The sequence below is a fragment of the Podarcis bocagei genome, assembly GCF_964188305.1.
Source record: "Podarcis bocagei genome assembly, chromosome: 5".
NCBI classification, from domain to species: Eukaryota; Metazoa; Chordata; class Lepidosauria; order Squamata; family Lacertidae; genus Podarcis; species Podarcis bocagei.
In genome coordinates this window covers 95,730,587-95,747,775 of record NC_138129.1, presented here as the reverse complement: position 1 = coordinate 95,747,775, position 17,189 = coordinate 95,730,587, and the positions used below count along the sequence as shown (strand labels likewise).

The 17,189-nt window shown below is 46.0% G+C and overlaps 1 protein-coding gene across 1 annotated transcript in view; it reads left to right on the top strand.

The window, feature by feature from the left end:
- Positions 1–15,499, top strand: part of LHX4 (LIM homeobox 4) — a gene marked incomplete at its 5' end in the record, with an annotated part of 71,915 nt that extends 56,416 nt beyond the window's left edge. The window contains 4 exons of the mRNA XM_081194490.1: positions 4,919–5,121; positions 8,340–8,494; positions 9,972–10,143; positions 13,957–15,499. Of these exons, the coding sequence (XP_081050616.1) occupies positions 4,919–5,121; positions 8,340–8,494; positions 9,972–10,143; positions 13,957–14,351 (925 nt within the window). The 3' untranslated portion in view covers positions 14,352–15,499. The remainder of the gene's footprint in view (positions 1–4,918; positions 5,122–8,339; positions 8,495–9,971; positions 10,144–13,956) is intronic.
- Between the last annotated feature and the right edge of the window lie 1,690 nt (positions 15,500–17,189).

Here is a 17,189-nt window from a genome sequence, read left to right as displayed (position 1 = left end):
CCGCTGTGCACATGCCTCCAGTGTGAAATTTCTGTTCACATCCTGGGGCAAAGATCGCAGCCAGGAGCAGCTACTTATGGGTTAGCGGAGCTCATAACCTGAAGCGTTTGTAACCAGAAGCGTTTGTAACCAGAGGTACCACTGTTGTTATTTAGTCGTTTAGTCGTGTCCGACTCTTCGTGACCCCATGGACCAGAGCATGCCAGGCACTCCTGTCTTCTACTGCCTCCCACAGTTTGGTCAAACGCATGCTGGTAGCTTCAAGAACACTGTCCAACCATCTCATCCTCTGTCGTCCCCTTCTCCTTGTGCCCTCCATCTTTCCCAATGTCAGGGTCTTTTCCAGAGGTCTTCTCTTCTCATGAGGTGGCCAAAGTATCGGAGCCTCAGCTTCACGATCTGTCCTTCCAGTGAGCACTCAATATATGTGTGCCACTGTATATATGTGTAAATGAACCATATATCAGAAAGACACCGCAGTCACACCCTGGGTGAGCACGCCTAGAACCCCTGGAATCTCGCACCGCTCAGAGATTGGGGTGGCATGCAACAACAGTTCTCTTCCACCGCCATTCCATGCTGTATACCTGCTTCTGCATTCCTGATTTGTTAGAACCAACAAAGGTCCCCGATTAAAAGAAGAAATACAATGGGTGGAATTCAAATGGGTTGCGCTCCTTCAGTCATTCCAATTGCACAAGCATTTCAGCTGATCAACCAGAATGATCCCCCGTCTCCTTTATTCTCCCTCCATGCTGTTCCTTCTTTATTTTGGGGGATGCATTTTCCTTTTTGGGACAATGTATAAGTGTCCAGGCCCCCGCTGTCTGCAGCTTACAGAAGTTGACAAAATGCAGCAGTGCCAATGCTGATGATGCTCTCTTGAGTATGAGGCCCCTCCATGCAGAAAACCCTGGGGCAGGGGTCTGCAACCCGCGGCTCCGGAGCCGCATGTGGCTCTTTTACACTTTTGGCACGGCTCCGGCGCGGATACTAGCGAGGGGAGGAGGCGCATTGTGTGCCCCGACACTCCCCACTGTGTCGGGCGCTGTACTGGCTGTGACGTCGCATGGGGGCGGTGCGTGCATTAGTCACACACCATCCCGACGTCACCTTCCCGGCCACCCGCCCGCCCGCTACATTGTAAGGGGCATGTACGCTGGTCACTGCATTGAAAGGGGGCATGTACGCTGGTCACTGTTTTGAAGGGGAGTGAAGAACACACACACACACACAAAAAGGTAACTTGTTAATTTAATGTTTATTTCTATGAGGAGGAATAATTCTGAGGGGTCAAACAAAGAAATAATAAAAAGTGACAAAAAAGTTATTTTTATAATGACGAGTTTTGCGGCTCCCAGGTTTTTTTTCTTCGGAAACGGGTCCAAGTGGCTCTTTTTGTCTTAAAAGTTGCAGACCCCTGCCCTGGGGCAATTGCCTCCAGTGCCCCTCTCTTGCAAAGCCCCTGGTTCTAAGGATTGGGTGTACGACTGGGGTGGAAGGAACTGATGTCCTATTTCCGGTTATAAAATCAAGACCAGCATGCTGGCTATAAGGCCGGTGGTGGAAGCTGTTTAAAGAAAAGGCAAAGATGGGAATAGAGGGCAGCAAGGTCAGAAGGAGAAGTAGTATGAATACAAAGAGAGCCCAAATGTCAACGAATGAGGCCTGATCTAAACACCCCAGGCCAATTGTTTTTCATTGTATTGCGAGGACATCCATTCATGCTGCAAAACAATACAATATTATTTTCAGCCAAAAAGGTGGTTATCATGGAGAAGGCCTGGAGATTTATTTACCTCTACTCTCCCATCTTTATGTTGTTATTGTTGTAGGACAGTAGCCTGCGGGTGTGCATAAATTGCAAAAGATAGCGAGTGAATGTTTTTTTGCTTTTGCTACTAACCAGAACTCACGTGTCGACGCTTAGAAAAACCGAGAGGTGAATTTCTGCAAGTAGCTTTTATGCTCTTTCCTGCATTTGCAGATTGATTAGCTGCAGTTTAGGTTTGGGAAGGTAGGCCATAAAATCAAGTGGCTGCATGGCTGAACTGTGATGCTATGACTCTGCTTTTCCGGCACTTAAAATAAATGTGGCTCCTTAATGTTGCCTTAATGTGACTTTATGGGTATATGCTGTCCCAGAATATAGGAGCACAGTCTCTTTCTCTCTCTCTCTGCGATGCAGAGGACACTGGAAACTGAATGCAAGCTACAAATCAGGCAGATGGGAACACCTGCATTTCTCGGGATGCTCTAACACAGTGTTTACCAAGCTTGGGTCTCCAGCTGTTTTTGGACTACAACTCCCATCATCCCTAGCTAGCAAGACCGGTGGCCAGGGGTGATGGGAATTGTAGTCCAAAAACAGCTGGAGACCCAAGGTTGGGAAACACTGCTCTAACAGAGAAGGGGACTTTAAGGGTTGAACTGTACATTATGTTTTCTGCGGGTGTAGACCTGAGATGTTTTAAGTATACATCTGAAAATAACCAAAAGGAGAAGAAACCCAATAAGCAAAACCCAAAAGGAACCGTGGGAGCCTTTTTGCAGTCACCTGCTGGCAGGGCCATCTGAAGCATATCTGGAGCCGTGGTGCAAAGAAGAAGAAGAGTTTGGATTTGATATCCCGTTTTATCACTACCCTAAGGAGTCTCAAAGCGGCTAACATTCTCCTTTCCCTTCCTCCCCACAACAAACACTCTGTGAGGTGAGTGAGGCTGAGAGACTTCAGAGAAGTGTGACTGGCCCAAGGTCACCCAGCAGCTGCATGTGGAGGAGCGGAGACGCGAACCCAGTTCCCCAGATTATGAGTCTACCGCTCTTAACCACTACACCACACTGGCTTTCAAAGCTATCTCCGGCGCGCCCCCCCCCCTGCTTCCCAGAGTTTTTTAGGGAGGACAGTGCTGACGACGGGGCTGGAGGAGGGCAGCGGCTGGAGGGCGGCTCCTCTGGTGGGGAAGAGGCAGAGGCTGGACGTGGCACTTCCTGGCTCTGCTGGCCACTTCGTGCCACGGTGGCCATGGCAGACGGAGGCTCCAGGCGCAGTGCTGCTTTGGCGCAGGCAGCATGGCGGAGGCGGGCGAGGGTGGCGAGCTGATGATGGGAGGCGCTGCGTCCAGCCTCTGCCTCCTCCCTGGCACCCTCTAGAACTTGGCACCCTGGCGCCCAGCGCCACTAGCCTCTATGGGTAAGATGCCCCTGCTTGCCGGTTGGAGTACAAATCGGCTGGTGGTAAACATTTCAATGCACCGAATGTGTTGCTGTTACTTGCTAGAGCAGTTTGTGCAGCCTCAACTTTCTTGCAACTTTGTGGGAAGAGACCCCACAATTCACATCCTTGAATTCCAAGGGCATAAACATCTACTGCACAGGATTGGGACTCTGCCGATTATGTTCACATTGTCATGCTGGCATGCTGTGGCTGCACTCCCTCCCAAGACTGTTATCTGTCTTGGGCACTGATTCATAGCACAGCTTTTAACACTCCCTTATAGACTATTAGGGCCCAACTCACATGCAGGGGGACAATATCTCACCCAGGATGCGTTTCCTTCCCCCCTTTCCCCTACGCAGCAGGTGTGCTGTGCTCAGTATTATTGGCGCATGCGAGACCCCATCATTCTAAATTAATTCTGTATTCATCATCCCAGCTATAATTTATTTATTTAGCCGTAATTAATTTAGACTTAATGTGGATGAAATATATACTGTCCTCGCGGGGGCAACTGCACGGCCCACATAGGCTTTAGTTAAAAGGACCATTAAGATCAACCCTTCCTGCGATCCATTAGGCCAGTCTCTCTCCAGTGAAGAAGATTAAGCCCTGCTGTGTGAAATGTCATGCATAATTGGGTCGATTGCTGCTTTAAACTCTGCCCCTTCGTCCACATCCCTTTCTCTTCATTTTGAGTACTTCTCTTCTTCAGAAGATCTCCTGGCCTCCCTTGCTCAGAACAGTGACTCACTCCATCCTGGTTTTCTGCCGCAGGCAGAGCTGTGTACATCCAACCCTTAAAATAAAAATTGGTGCCCAGGTAATCCATACTCTGTATGACCAAGAAAAGCTGCATGCATTGTGCCAATCTGAATTGCCTTTTTTACCTAATTTATTCTAGTTTTGCTGGTCCTTGGAAGGGGCAAATACCTATACAGGGCTCTGAAACCCTGCCTTCCACTTCTCAAAAGTGGATATAGGAATGGCTCTGGCTTCTGACAGTTCAGCAGGCATTACCCATACACTCTAGGCCAGTTCTCAAGAGCATAGCTGTCAACTTACAGATTTGAAAATAAGGGACCAGCAGCCTCAAAAATAAGGGATCAGCAGCCAAAATAAGGGATTTTCCAGGCACAGGTATGTTCAACTTCTGAGCCCCTCCGAGCCAAAAGCAGAAAGCCCAGCCAGCAGCCAAACGAAGCCTCAAGCAGTGGTTCCCACAGCGCAGCAACGGGGATGCAGCAAGGAAAACCACCGTCACCTCTCCGCTGGGAAGCGCTGAGCAAAGGCGAGTCCCCAGGCAATGAGGCCGATTTGATCGGCACAAGGCATGCAAGCTCCACCCCCCAGTTGTTCTTAGACTCCTTGTTGGGTGAGCAACGCAGCCAAGCAACACAGTTGGAGCCTCCCTCCTCCCTGGCCGGCAGGGAGGGAGGGAGAGGAGCTGCTTCCTTTGAAACCCAGGAAATTTAAGGGACATCATCAATAAGGGACAGCAGCGGGACACAGTGCTGGGATAAGGGACTTTCCCGCCAAATAAGGGACAGTTGACAGCTATGCTCAAGAGTCTTATGAGCAAAAAATTGTGTTCAGCTGAAATCTTTGCCTAATGCTACTTTCTGTGTTTTTTCCTGCACCAAGTACAGTATATATATTGCTCTGGTTATAGGCGTAGTCTTTTTTTGTTCTCCTCTGCAGGCGTTTTGGTACAAAATGTACAGCGTGCCAGCAGGGGATTCCACCCACGCAGGTGGTCAGGAAAGCCCAGGACTTCGTCTATCACCTGCACTGCTTTGCCTGCATCATCTGCAATCGCCAACTGGCCACAGGTGATGAGTTCTACCTCATGGAAGACGGACGCCTGGTGTGCAAGGAAGACTATGAGACGGCCAAGCAGAACGGTAGGGATTCAGCAAACATGCCAGGCGTTCCTCTGTGGCAAGATACAGTTGCTTCTGGACAAACAGACAAGAGAACTTGTGTGAATTAGGAAAAAAATTGGTTCTTTTTCTTTCAGGTTAACATCAGTGGTGGCCAGGGAAGGGGGCAGGTGCAGGAAGGGCAAAGGATATTTCTAGGTTGGCAAGGTATGAAAGAAAATTATGTTAACGACAGGAGTCCAGCAGTGGGGGGCAAGCTCCTTATTTTTTGGGGGGGGGAGGGGCACTTGTTTTTCTTTTCTCCTCTGGCACCACCTAGTGTTAGCATTAAGTACCATATTGTTCGCCGTATAGGACGCACTTTTCCCCTTCCAAAAATGAAGGGGAAATGTGTGTGCATCCTATGGGGCCCCTCTCCTCTCCAGGCTTCAGGAAGCTATCCGCAAGCCTTGGGAGCCCACGGGAGTTTCCGCCGGTCTTCCAAGGCTTGCAGAGAGCTGTCTGCATCCCGAAGCCCGGGGCGCGCTGAGTAGCGCACCCCTTGGCTTCGGGCAGATATCCGCAAACCTGGGGAGACCGGCGCGACTTCCCGCCGGGCTCCCTAGGCTTGCGGATAGCAGCCTGTTCTGGGGGCTGGGGTTGGGGTAAGCTCGGGCTTTCCCCACCCCAGCCCCGCGCCTGGGGGAAAAATATTTTTTTTTCTTTATCCCCCCAAAAAACTAGGTGCGCCCTATGGGCCGGTGCACCCTATGGGGCGAAAAATACGGTACACGTGAGCAGGAAAGGTAGCAAACCTGTTTATGGGAAATGACAATTGGAATTTGTTTGCAAGGCAGGAACTGAACCCTCTGGGAACCTGGGATCCAATCCTGGCACATGGATACACATACAGGACATCAGTTCTGGCTAGTCTCATTTGTAAGTGTGCCGTGAATGGAAGTGAAACCAAATGCCGGTACCACTCTAGGGTGTACATCTGCAGATCCCTGTACTGTGGGGTGGCTTGCCTGAGCTGGGGAATGGAGAGTCGTGCCATGACCGGTGAGCTCTCCTGCTCTTCTCCAATCGTGTCACCCCTCCTGCTGCCTTGGGCCACTTGATGTTGTTGCCCAAACGTTGCAGGCTGGCTCCTTCTGCTGTGCAAGGTCTGGAGCAAAGCGCTGCTGTGTTCCAGCTCAAAACTCCACACTCCAGACACAAAGCCTGGTCTTGTTTCTTGGGGAGATTTCTATGTCTCAGGAAAGGAGGAATGCCTTGGATGAACAGTGCTAAGAGACAGCAAGGACATGGCCAGGTGGCAGCTAAGCCTGGAAGCCGAACTTTGCAGTTTGTAGCTTTCCCATTTGAATGATGTACCTGCTTCCCTTGGATTTCAAGGGCTGTCCTACTGAAACCATGTCTTCTTCATATTCTCGAGATTTAATGTACCTCACCAAATCTCCTTCTGAAGTTCTGTGCACACAAAACTTCTTTTTCCTTATCGCACAAAGAGTTGCAATAGATGGGCATATTACCAAGCGAACACACATCCTACTGGAATGGACAGTATTACCTGAAAAAACACAGGTGCAGGGAACTGGGAAAAGGCAGCCAGAACCTGCCCATTTCACTAGGCATGAACAACGGCCTGGCTCTGTCCTGCCACCCTAGGATCTCCACCTCTTTTCCAGCACATTGTTTTCTCTCTTGCTGTTAGCCTCCCCAGCCTGAATCTCTTTGCATAACATCATCTTTGGCACATCCTCAGCTTTGGCAAAATGGCTGTGCCAGGGTACATGGAAGCATGGAGCAGGGGCAGGTCTTGAGCATCTAATTGTTCAGTTCCTCCCGCAAGCTCCCGGAACTGGGCCAAATATTTGATTCCCCCCCCCCATGTATCTCCAAAAAGAATCTTATATTCCCAGGGGATTGATGAGCAACAGAGGGATGCATGCCATCTATTTACTGTTTAAGATGCTCTGCATGAAGGAACATCAAGAGCCAAAAGCAACCCCCCCCCCCGGCTCAGCTCTGCTTGAGGCAACAGAGTTGTATCTTACACAGCAGCTTAATCTGGCCCTTAACCCAAAGAGTCTCCCATTTTTCATCCCGAGGTCTAAAATGCCAATATTTACTGTAGGTGAAAAACCCAGAATTGGGGGTGGGTTGAGGCAAGCGAGACAGAAAGAGGCTATAGATCACCAAACACTAATGAATCCACAGAGACTGCCAAACAGTGCCTGACTGAAATTAAAACTGAACTGGTCTTTAATGGATTTCATGTTGACAAGCCCTGACTTCTCATTAATTAAGGACTCTATTTTGACCTAATCAATTTAGCTAGGGTGATGCAATGCCTATTTGTGCTAAGGGGATTGGTTTGGGGGGCAGGGCTAAGAGATCAGAGATTGAATATTGCTCAATTTCTATTATTGACTCAGCGTTATCGATGGCTACAGTGTCATAAAGTTTTGCAGCCCAATGGGCTGCAAAGTAAGAGAGGAGGAATTCCAAGGCGTGGACCAAACAGGATGGCTAAACTGTCTATATATGAAGGAAGGGGAGACTTGTGTTTCTATAGCAATACGTTTTGTTATCAGAGTATGTAGGACATTCTGTGGAGCATTTTTGGCTTTGGCAGTTATGCTTCTTCCAGAACATGCACTCTGTCCTTCAAGAAAAGAAAAAAGCTACTGTTAGAATGGCTGCTATATTGCGAGAGTTCAGGAAAAAAAACAGGCACTTTTTACCCATTTCAGCCTGGCAACTTCAACCAGAGAGTATCCTCACACTAGCATTTTTATTGCTGATCTGATGATAGAGGCTGTTGCTGCTCTCCTTGAAATTCATAGGCAATTATCTGAGACTAAATCAGATTTGGGAGTCTGTTTATACATTTGTTTTAACTTCAGAAAATTGCACGTGCTACTGCTTGCAGAACCAACTGACAGTGAGATCCATGATTTCCAGTTGAAGTGTTACTTAATTATAGAATTAAAAGCATGAGACAGATGATAACAAACAAGGTCTGGGTTCTCTTATTTGTGTGCTTTTGCAAGCTGTGCAATCAAATGGCTCTAAATTGCCATTCAATAGCGTCAACCTACTGTTAAAAGGACAGTGCAGACTGGTTTTACCTTGTTCTCATTCCTGAGACAGCTTCCACTTTCAAAACTCACGGCACACATATACCTATATTCTGCCTAAGCTTCCGTTTCATGCTCTGTGTGCCAAAATAAAAGGAAACTGTTCTGTTACAGACGATTCAGAAGCTGGAGCTAAGAGGCCTCGAACCACCATCACAGCCAAACAGTTGGAAACATTAAAAAATGCCTATAAAAACTCCCCCAAACCAGCGAGGCATGTGCGGGAGCAGCTGTCTTCTGAAACTGGATTGGACATGCGGGTTGTACAGGTGAGCCAAATGGCACAGTGCAGATGCTGTCCTCAACTAAGTAATTGATTGATCTACAGCATTAATTACTTGCCATTAATTACTTGCCAGGTGGCATTAGCTGAGCTCATGCAGGAGAAATTTGTGTGTGCAAGAAGGAGGCAGCGGAAGTCCCTTTACCTGTGGGTTAAAATTCCACAATCCTGCACTTCATGGGGTTGATAAAGCATATCTGGAGGCTGCTATGGACCTCAGATGCAGAAACAGAATGAAAGGAATGTATAGAATTTGAGGGCTTTTATAAAGATCTGTTGAGGAAGAAGGAGTATCAGCTTTTACTAACACTCTCCTCTTTTTCACCTGGTCACGTTCAGAGAAGGCGCAGAAAGCAGCACCAGTTCAAACATTTGCAGAGGTAGCTTTGGGTGTGACATTAATTGCAAGGCCAGTGAATCCTCCGATGGTTTGACACAACAATAAACCCTCTTAGATCTTTAGGGATGTCAAAAGCAGCTCCAAGGCTTTCCTAGAGTGTGCTCCCCTGTTAACTCTCACTCATCCTCCAATGGAAAGATTTTCATACTAACCGTATCAACTGAGCGTGTGTAAGGCTTGTATTGTCACAGAGCTCCTCTTCAGTGCCTCTGTTTGTGCCACACTGCACTGTGGATCGTCTGGTTTGGCAGGAATGTTATTTATCTATGAAATTTCTTTTATGCCCTTCAAGGATCACAACACAAAAGCACAAAAGTACAGAGTAATACACAGAAACAATAACCCCAGACATGAATCTGCCTTGGGAATTTTTTTGGGGGGGAGTTGCTACAATGTCATTAATAATGGCAATAATTTACATTGGGGAACTATTTTATCTTTTTACTCTTTTTTTTGCAAACCACCTGGAGGTTTTATTACAAAAGAAAAACAACTGTATATAAACTTGTGAAATAAATATTATCCCAATGCAGATATTATTTTTGGAATGCAGAAATTGAAGCTGAGAAAGTCACATAATTGAGGCTGTAACAGAGGGAAGAAAACAAATGCATGGCGACTTACAGCTATGCTGCAAGAAGCTAGGCTCCTCTCCCTCCAGCAGCCATTGCACCTGACTGCAGCATAATGGAGAGATCAGCTAACTCTTCTGAACTTTTCCACCTATTGGTCGCCACACCAGACGACCATGGAACTAAGAACTTGTGTCTGAGTTTGTTTGCTTCTTCCTCCCTCTTACACCATTTTCATTTTGTTCGTCCTCTCCATCTTTCTGTAGTTAGTATGCAACTCTGGGAGCTTTTTCTTTGGCTTTAGGGTAGAAGTGCTACAAATAACAAAATAAATCAACGTATCTAAGGCAGAATTAGGGCTTGAATTCAGATGCAGGAGATCAAATTGCTGCTCTCTGTCCACTGAACCACACTAGAGTTCTCTGCTTGGGTGGACTCTCAAGCCACCACCAATGCTTGTCTTTCCCCTCCTTTATCTTCTACGGCTCCAGGTCTGGTTTCAAAACAGAAGAGCCAAAGAGAAACGTCTGAAGAAAGATGCTGGGCGTCACCGCTGGGGCCAGTTCTACAAGAGCGTTAAGAGGAATCGAGGAGGCAGCAAACATGAAAAGGAGAGCTCTGCAGAGGACTGTGGGGTTAGTGATAGTGAGCTGAGCTTCAGAGGTAGGCATGGGGGAGAGCAGAGACTGGGGGAAGGCTTAGGGCTATCGTCCACAGGACAACACAAACTTGCTCTACAAGGCAGATTGAGCTACAGGCTCATATGCTTGTGCTTGAAGTTGCCCTTGCTCAGGGATGGAGAACTTTTTTCAGACTGAGGGCAACCTTCTGCGTGCTGGTGGTGGGCAGGGCAAGAGAAAAAAGCAAGCCATAGGGCAGCGGTTCTCAAGCTGTGGGTCCCCAGATGTTGTTGGACTACAACTCCCATCATCCCCGAGCTCTGGCCTTGCTAGCTAGGGGTGATGGGAGTTGTAGTTCAACAACATCTGGGGACCCACAGGTTGAGAAAGGCTGCCATAGGGTTTCTCTACATATAAACGCTTCCATCCGTTTACGTAAGAGGCATTATTGATTTCAAGGACAGTATATACCCAGACAAAATTGCCTGGAGGGAAGCACAGAGCAGAGCCAACGCGAGTCCTGGAGGACTGCAGTCAGACACCAGTCCTGAGGTTCCCCACACTTGTTTTAGTCTATGTTAGCTACAAAAGCAGTGGCATGAAGGAGGCTTGGGATTTCCCCTCTTCGATGTAGAATCTCCCATAGAGAAGCATTGCACACCGGCCACCCAAAGGAATGGGTTGCGTGGGAGGTATGCCTATCTAGGCATATGCCCCAGTCCAAATGCAACATTCTACATGCAGCGGAGAGGGCAGCAAACCCAACCTTTGCTTTCATGCCCTCACTGTGTGCAAGCTGCCCAATTCAAATGACAAATTGAACTTCTGAATTGTTTGTTATAATGAAGTTCTCCGATGGAAGTTGAATTTGCTGTTTGTTTTTGTGACAATTCCCTCACCCCCCACCCAAAACAACCAGTTTGCTATATGCATAGTCTTTGACTGACTGGAGAATGGCTGGGTATTTCCAATTTTGGTGAGTAAACTTGGAGCCTCTGGTATCACCACTGGATTTTTTGTATCAAACAGATATAAAGTCCAGTACCCAGAGAGAATTATTAGTGGGAGTTGCAAGGCAGAGAAGGCCCTACATGTGGCAGTGGGACCTGCAAAATGGCGCCGTGTGGTGTGCTCCTGTTCAGGATTGAATGGGCAGCATGTGACTCTCCCACCCCAAACATTTCTGTGCTGATAATCCCATGAAATAACACTTCTCATTGGCTTTTCACAGGGATTCTTCTCAATTTAAAAACACCTGTGTTCTTAACAGGATTCAAAATCATTAGCCAAAACAGCTTGGGAACAAAACATGCTTCCCTCTCTTAGGAATGCATGAACAATTGCTCAGAAGGCAACTGTTTGGAAAGCTAATTTACAGCCTCCTCATAAGCTAAATTCCATAGGCATTTCGATTGTACAGATTGTAAATTTATTATACATTTGAGTTTTCTTGTATGCTGCTTAAGTGTCCTCCCCCTAAAATTAAGCTGTTTAGAAATGGACTTAAATAAATAAAATAAGTTATTGAGTTGCTCCAGTCCACAGTTTAAAATCCTGCCAAGCAGCAGTTGGGTGGTATAGTGGAGGACTGAATCAGTGCTTCACTGCAAAACTACAGTCTTGAAATGGCTCTGCCCATTCAACCCCAAACTATTGGATCAGTGAAGAAACTGCCTGCACAGTCCATTTAGAAACCTACTTTTGCACTTGTAGGGCCCTGAGCTAGGCCGAGGGAATGTTGAGAATTGCAGCCTGAATTACCTGCTTCAAACGTGTTTAAGGTATTTAAGGCTAAAGATGATTTTTTAGAATATAAAAAATAACCATCAACAAGAAGAAATGTAACCAATAATAAAAAGAGGAAAAAAGAAGAGCCAGGCCAACGCACCAAGTAACACATATTTTTACCCTCTTATTATAAAAGCGTTTCCATACTGCCATTATCATAAAATCCAAGGGTGGTATACAACAATAATTCATAAAAGCACCATTCAAACCATACAGTTAGTAATTAAAGAGGCAGGCTAATCCTAATGATAAATAAGTAGCAGCTGCAAAGGTCTGTTGGCATTAAAAGGGCTTGAAAGTCAACAAGGAGGCTTGCTGTTTCATCTCTACTGGGAAAGTGTTCCACAGCATGAGACTGACTAAATGCCTCAGGTCTCTTAAACGTAACAAGCAGCGCTTTTCCAGATGATCTCAGTGATTGAGCCAGGATATAAGAGTCCTGAAGATATCAGGGACCCAAGTTGCTTTGTGCATTGCCATGAGAATCTGGAACCTTGCCCGGTAGCATTTGAAGACTGAAATCTTATACTGTTACCTGGGAGTAAACCCCAATGAATTGAATGGGACTTATTTCTTGGTACACACAAATTGAACTTTGCTGTATAAAATCTGGCAGAGTAAAGAGATATTCACAGATGTGCAACTCCATATAAACTTGATTACCTTTTACTAAAGCCAGATCCAATTTAATTAAACCTTCTCCCTGTTTTAAGGTTTGGAATTTTTCCTTCCTTTTAAATGTGTAGAAAGGTGTCTCTGTGTGCGCACGGAATGGCCTTCAGCTGGCATTAATGGGACTTCACCTTCCTCTTCCTCCCCGCAAATCTACTCCAGAGGGTTGGGGACCCTTTGGAACAGATCTGGAAGTGTGCATTTCCCATAAGTCTGCTTGTGAAACGTTAGATACCACTGAAAGTTTTGTGTGGTGTTCTGTGTGCATTTTTTATGTGGTGCTGTGCACCCTCATTAAAACAGTGATGCCACAAGATGGGTCTTTTCAGTTGTGGCTGATGAAAAGGTAGAAACTTAGAAACAAGCACCAGCTGAAAAACTAAGCCCCTGTAAGTCCCACTGATGACAATGTCGGTGTGTGTGTTTAGCCTAGGCTTAACTCTGCCACTGAAACAAACTGGACTTAAGCACTTTATGTTTGGCTGACTAATGCCCTTAAATACACAAAGATATGTGCTGAATCAGCAAGTGACCAGAAATAAGTTGACGAGAGATGAACCAAGTAGTCAAATAATAATGAGATGTGAGAAAGAAATGGTGGTTTAAAAATAAGTCAAAATAGTAAATGTATTTTTTAAAAAACAACAACAACCATTTCCCACACAGGTACAATAGGGCTTTTTTGTTACAGTTTGGCTTTTGATGCCAGTATAGACCTTTCAATGACACTGATGAATTTTGCAATGTAAATATCTCTGAGAATTTCAGAACTACTGTTTGTCAGAGCATTTAAAACATGTCAGTCTTTCATCACCTGCACTGCTTTGGTTAGTCTTTTCCAGAAGTGGGCACTGGAGCATGTATGAAGCTTCTCAGTCTTTGGATTGGCAGAACTTCATAACTGCCACAAGAAGAAGAAAGGGAAATCAGTTAATGTAGGTCTACAGCCAGTTGGAATGGGGTTGATCCTGTTTCAGCGATGGAAAAGATACTTAAGCCATGATGCGGCAGAAGTGTGCTTGAATAAGCCCTAAAAATAAGGTCACAAAAGTTACTAGCCTGTGGCAACATTTACTAGTCTGCTAGGTGCTGAAGAGGAGACAGTTTTGCCCTGCCGGTGGGTTTCTATGCTGTCCCATGGAAAGTCCCTCCCCTGCCAGGCTAGTAACTTTTTTACAATTCTCTGTCGCCTACAGCTACCAGACAGGTGGTTAGATACAAGGCTAGCTTAAATCCATGGGCATCAATGGACTTAAGAACAGTTGGCAGTCTTGGATGGGACTGGAATTGGATAGATTACCAGTATTCTTCTTTCTTCCTTTCATGGCAAATGTATGCAGTGACCCTTATTATTACTGCTGCACTTAAAATGCTGTTTTCCTTGCTTTGTTTACAGAAGACCAAATCCTCTCGGAGCTTGGCCACAACAACAGAATTTATAACAATGCTGGTGAGGTGGCTAGTGGACAGCTAATGAACGGTACTTTCTCAATGGATGGGACTGGACAATCATATCAGGACTTGAGGGATGGAAGCCCCTACGGAATCCCACAGTCTCCCGCTTCCATATCATCCCTTCCATCACACACTCCGTTGCTAAATGGCCTGGATTACACAATGGACAATAATTTAGGAATAATGGCACATGGAGGGCAGGGGGTGAGTCAGACACTCAGAGCTATGGCTGGAGGCCCAACCTCTGATATTTCTACTGGAAGCAGCGTTGGTTATCCAGACTTTCCAACAAGCCCTGCCTCTTGGCTTGATGAAATGGATCACCCTCCTTTTTAAAATTTTGCGATCCCTTCAATTTTGCCATACCCCCACTTGCTCTCTGGGGCCTGAAAGCATACTAAAAAAAGAAACAAACACCCACTGAGGGACGGCAATCAGACTTCAAGGATCACAGGCGTGCCATTCCGAGAACATTTCCATTATTTTAGAATGGGAATCCACTATTTGTTTCCTGTAGAGCTGAAAGAAAACATGGTATTAAGATATATATTTGCTTTCTGTCTGAAAGAGTGGGACATAGGAGGCACTGCTCCTGAACAGAGCACATTGGTGTGTATAGTATTTGTATGACTTTAGGGGTGCCAGCTGTAGTAAATAAGAGTTTCTTGACTCTTTCCATAGAGCTCTGCTGTTGAGTGCAACACTAGCACATGTTGAAATGACTAAACATTTTGGCCTTTGGCGGCTCCACATCAGCTCACATGTGGCACGGCCACTGTCCTCATTTGCTCACCTCTAGCCAACCAATGGAAATGCAATATTGCTAAATCCAGACTTGACTGCTGAAGGGATGGAAAGTTATTGGGAGATTGCAATTCCCCCCTTCCCCGCCCCTTCTGTATCTTCTTCCTCCCCCAGTCCTGCAGCTTCACATTTACTTGGCTGTTTCGGTATATCTTTGCCTTATGCAGGATAAATGGTGGGGCAGCCACAGGTGGTTTTACTTCCTACCTACATTGCAGCCTTTAAGCATTTGCAGTTTGCAGCATCACAGGGGATGTTGCTGCCTTGTCCTCTCTTTTCCCAGCCTCTGTACCAACTGGCAAGGCACAGTACCCAAAACAAGGCAGATACAATTTTATCTCCTACATTTCAAACCCTTCCCAGCCACCAAGCCAGGCCTGTCCTGTTTTCGGCTAGGGGAGAGTAGGTACCATTGTGATCAATTGGACAACGTGCTGCAGAGGAGCTGAGAGGAAAAACTGATTTTGCATAGGCTAGAAAAACCTACACCACAGGTGGGTCACGGGGAGATTACAGCAGTTATTTTCTTGACTTGCTGGGATCACTGGTTATAATCACTGCAAGAGCAGTACCTTTTACCTTGGGACACTTCCCCTTTCATGAAAAGAACAACAACAAAATATCTCTCCACAATGCACAATTTTACTGGACTTGTAGTCTGCATCAACTATGTGAGCATGCAAGGGCCTTTAACTCCACTACTCCAAGGCTGCAATCTGCATACAAGTCAAGCACAAGGCATATTTCGTCTGATCAGAAATGAAAAAAGGAGTCTTAGTTTATAGGAAATTGGATTACAAAGAATTTGACAATGCCTATAATCTAGTGCAAAGTCCTATGCTGTCTCATTATTTCAGTACATGTTATAATATGGCACCATGCTAAATGACACATTTTTATTGCCATTGCTATGCTGCTACCGGTTTTCGAGGAGACATACCTTTAGATTTAAAGCTGTTCAGAATTCACCCGCCAAAGAAAGCTTCATACCAGAGGTAGGAAACCTGTGGCCCTCCACCTATGGTGTTTATCAGCCCCAGACAGAAGAGTCAGTGGCTAGGAATGGGAGCTGTCCAACAACCATCTCTGGAGTCCATAGGATTCCCCATCCCTGCTTTCCAGGGTGGGAAGAAAAGACCGAGAAAGAAAAATAACATGACAATCATATGGTGGAAGACATTAGCCAGAAACCAGATGTGTCAAGAGGGTTTCATAGACTATCTGAGATCAGGGTTGTTTAACTTTCCACTGAAGCAGTTCTGTGAACAATTTGAACTTTCTTAGAGACTCATACACATTCCAAGCCTGCCTCACATAATACTATAATCTTATAACCCTTATTTGAGAATCACAGAAAGCTTCTCTTAACAGTGTCTTCTATAAATTGGTTACTGTTTGCAGACATAGCTCAGGGAAGAACTACAGTGGTGCCTCACAAGACGAAAAGAATCCGTTCTGTGATTCTCTTCGTCTAGCGGTTTTTTCGTCTTGCGAAGCAAGCCCATTGACGGATTAGCGGATTAGCGCTATTAGCGGCTTACCGGATCAGCTGATAAGCGGTTTAGCGGCTTAGAAAAAGGGGGGGAAGGAAAAAAAACCCGCAGGAACTCGCAAGACATTTTCGTCTTGCGAAGCAAGCCCATAGGAGATTCGTTTTGCGAAGCACCTCCAAAACGGAAAACTCTTTCGTTTAGCGAGTTTTCCGTCTTGCGAGGCATTCGTCTTGCGGGGCACCACTGTATGTCTTTCCTTGCATTTCCAGACAATAACTTGCTATATTCACTGAGTAAAAGGAGCAAGGTCACATGAGTGTAACGAGAAGCTGAGAACTGGCCCATGCATAGGTGTTCAATATGTGATTACTTTTTTGTGAATGAGCAGTCAGGTAGATCAGTTTTAACACCTCAAGCACAACGATTGCCAATGAGGTTACACACACAAGTGTACCAGTCTTACACGTGGAAACTCTCAATATTCTGTCCCTGAACCAATAGGGCGGTAGCCAAATATGTCATACCCTGAGTAGACCCACTGAAATATTAGGAATGACTACAACCCATAGAGTTGTAGAGTTGGAAGAGACCACAAGTGTCATCTAGTCCAACCCCATGAAATGTTGGATTCTTTTTGGCCAACGTGAGACTCAAACCCACAACTCTGGAGATTATGAGTCTCATGCTCTACTGACTGAGCTATCACACAGTCAAAGCCTAAAAAGAAGCTTTCACTTGCTCTGGTGGGGTTTGGGGGCCTATTTTGAAATCACACAAGAATGGGACAAGCCACAGTAAAATGCTAAAGGAACATAGCAGCTTCTCGACCCAAATACATGCTGCCTTTCACTGTGTGGAAGTATGTACATTTCTCCCT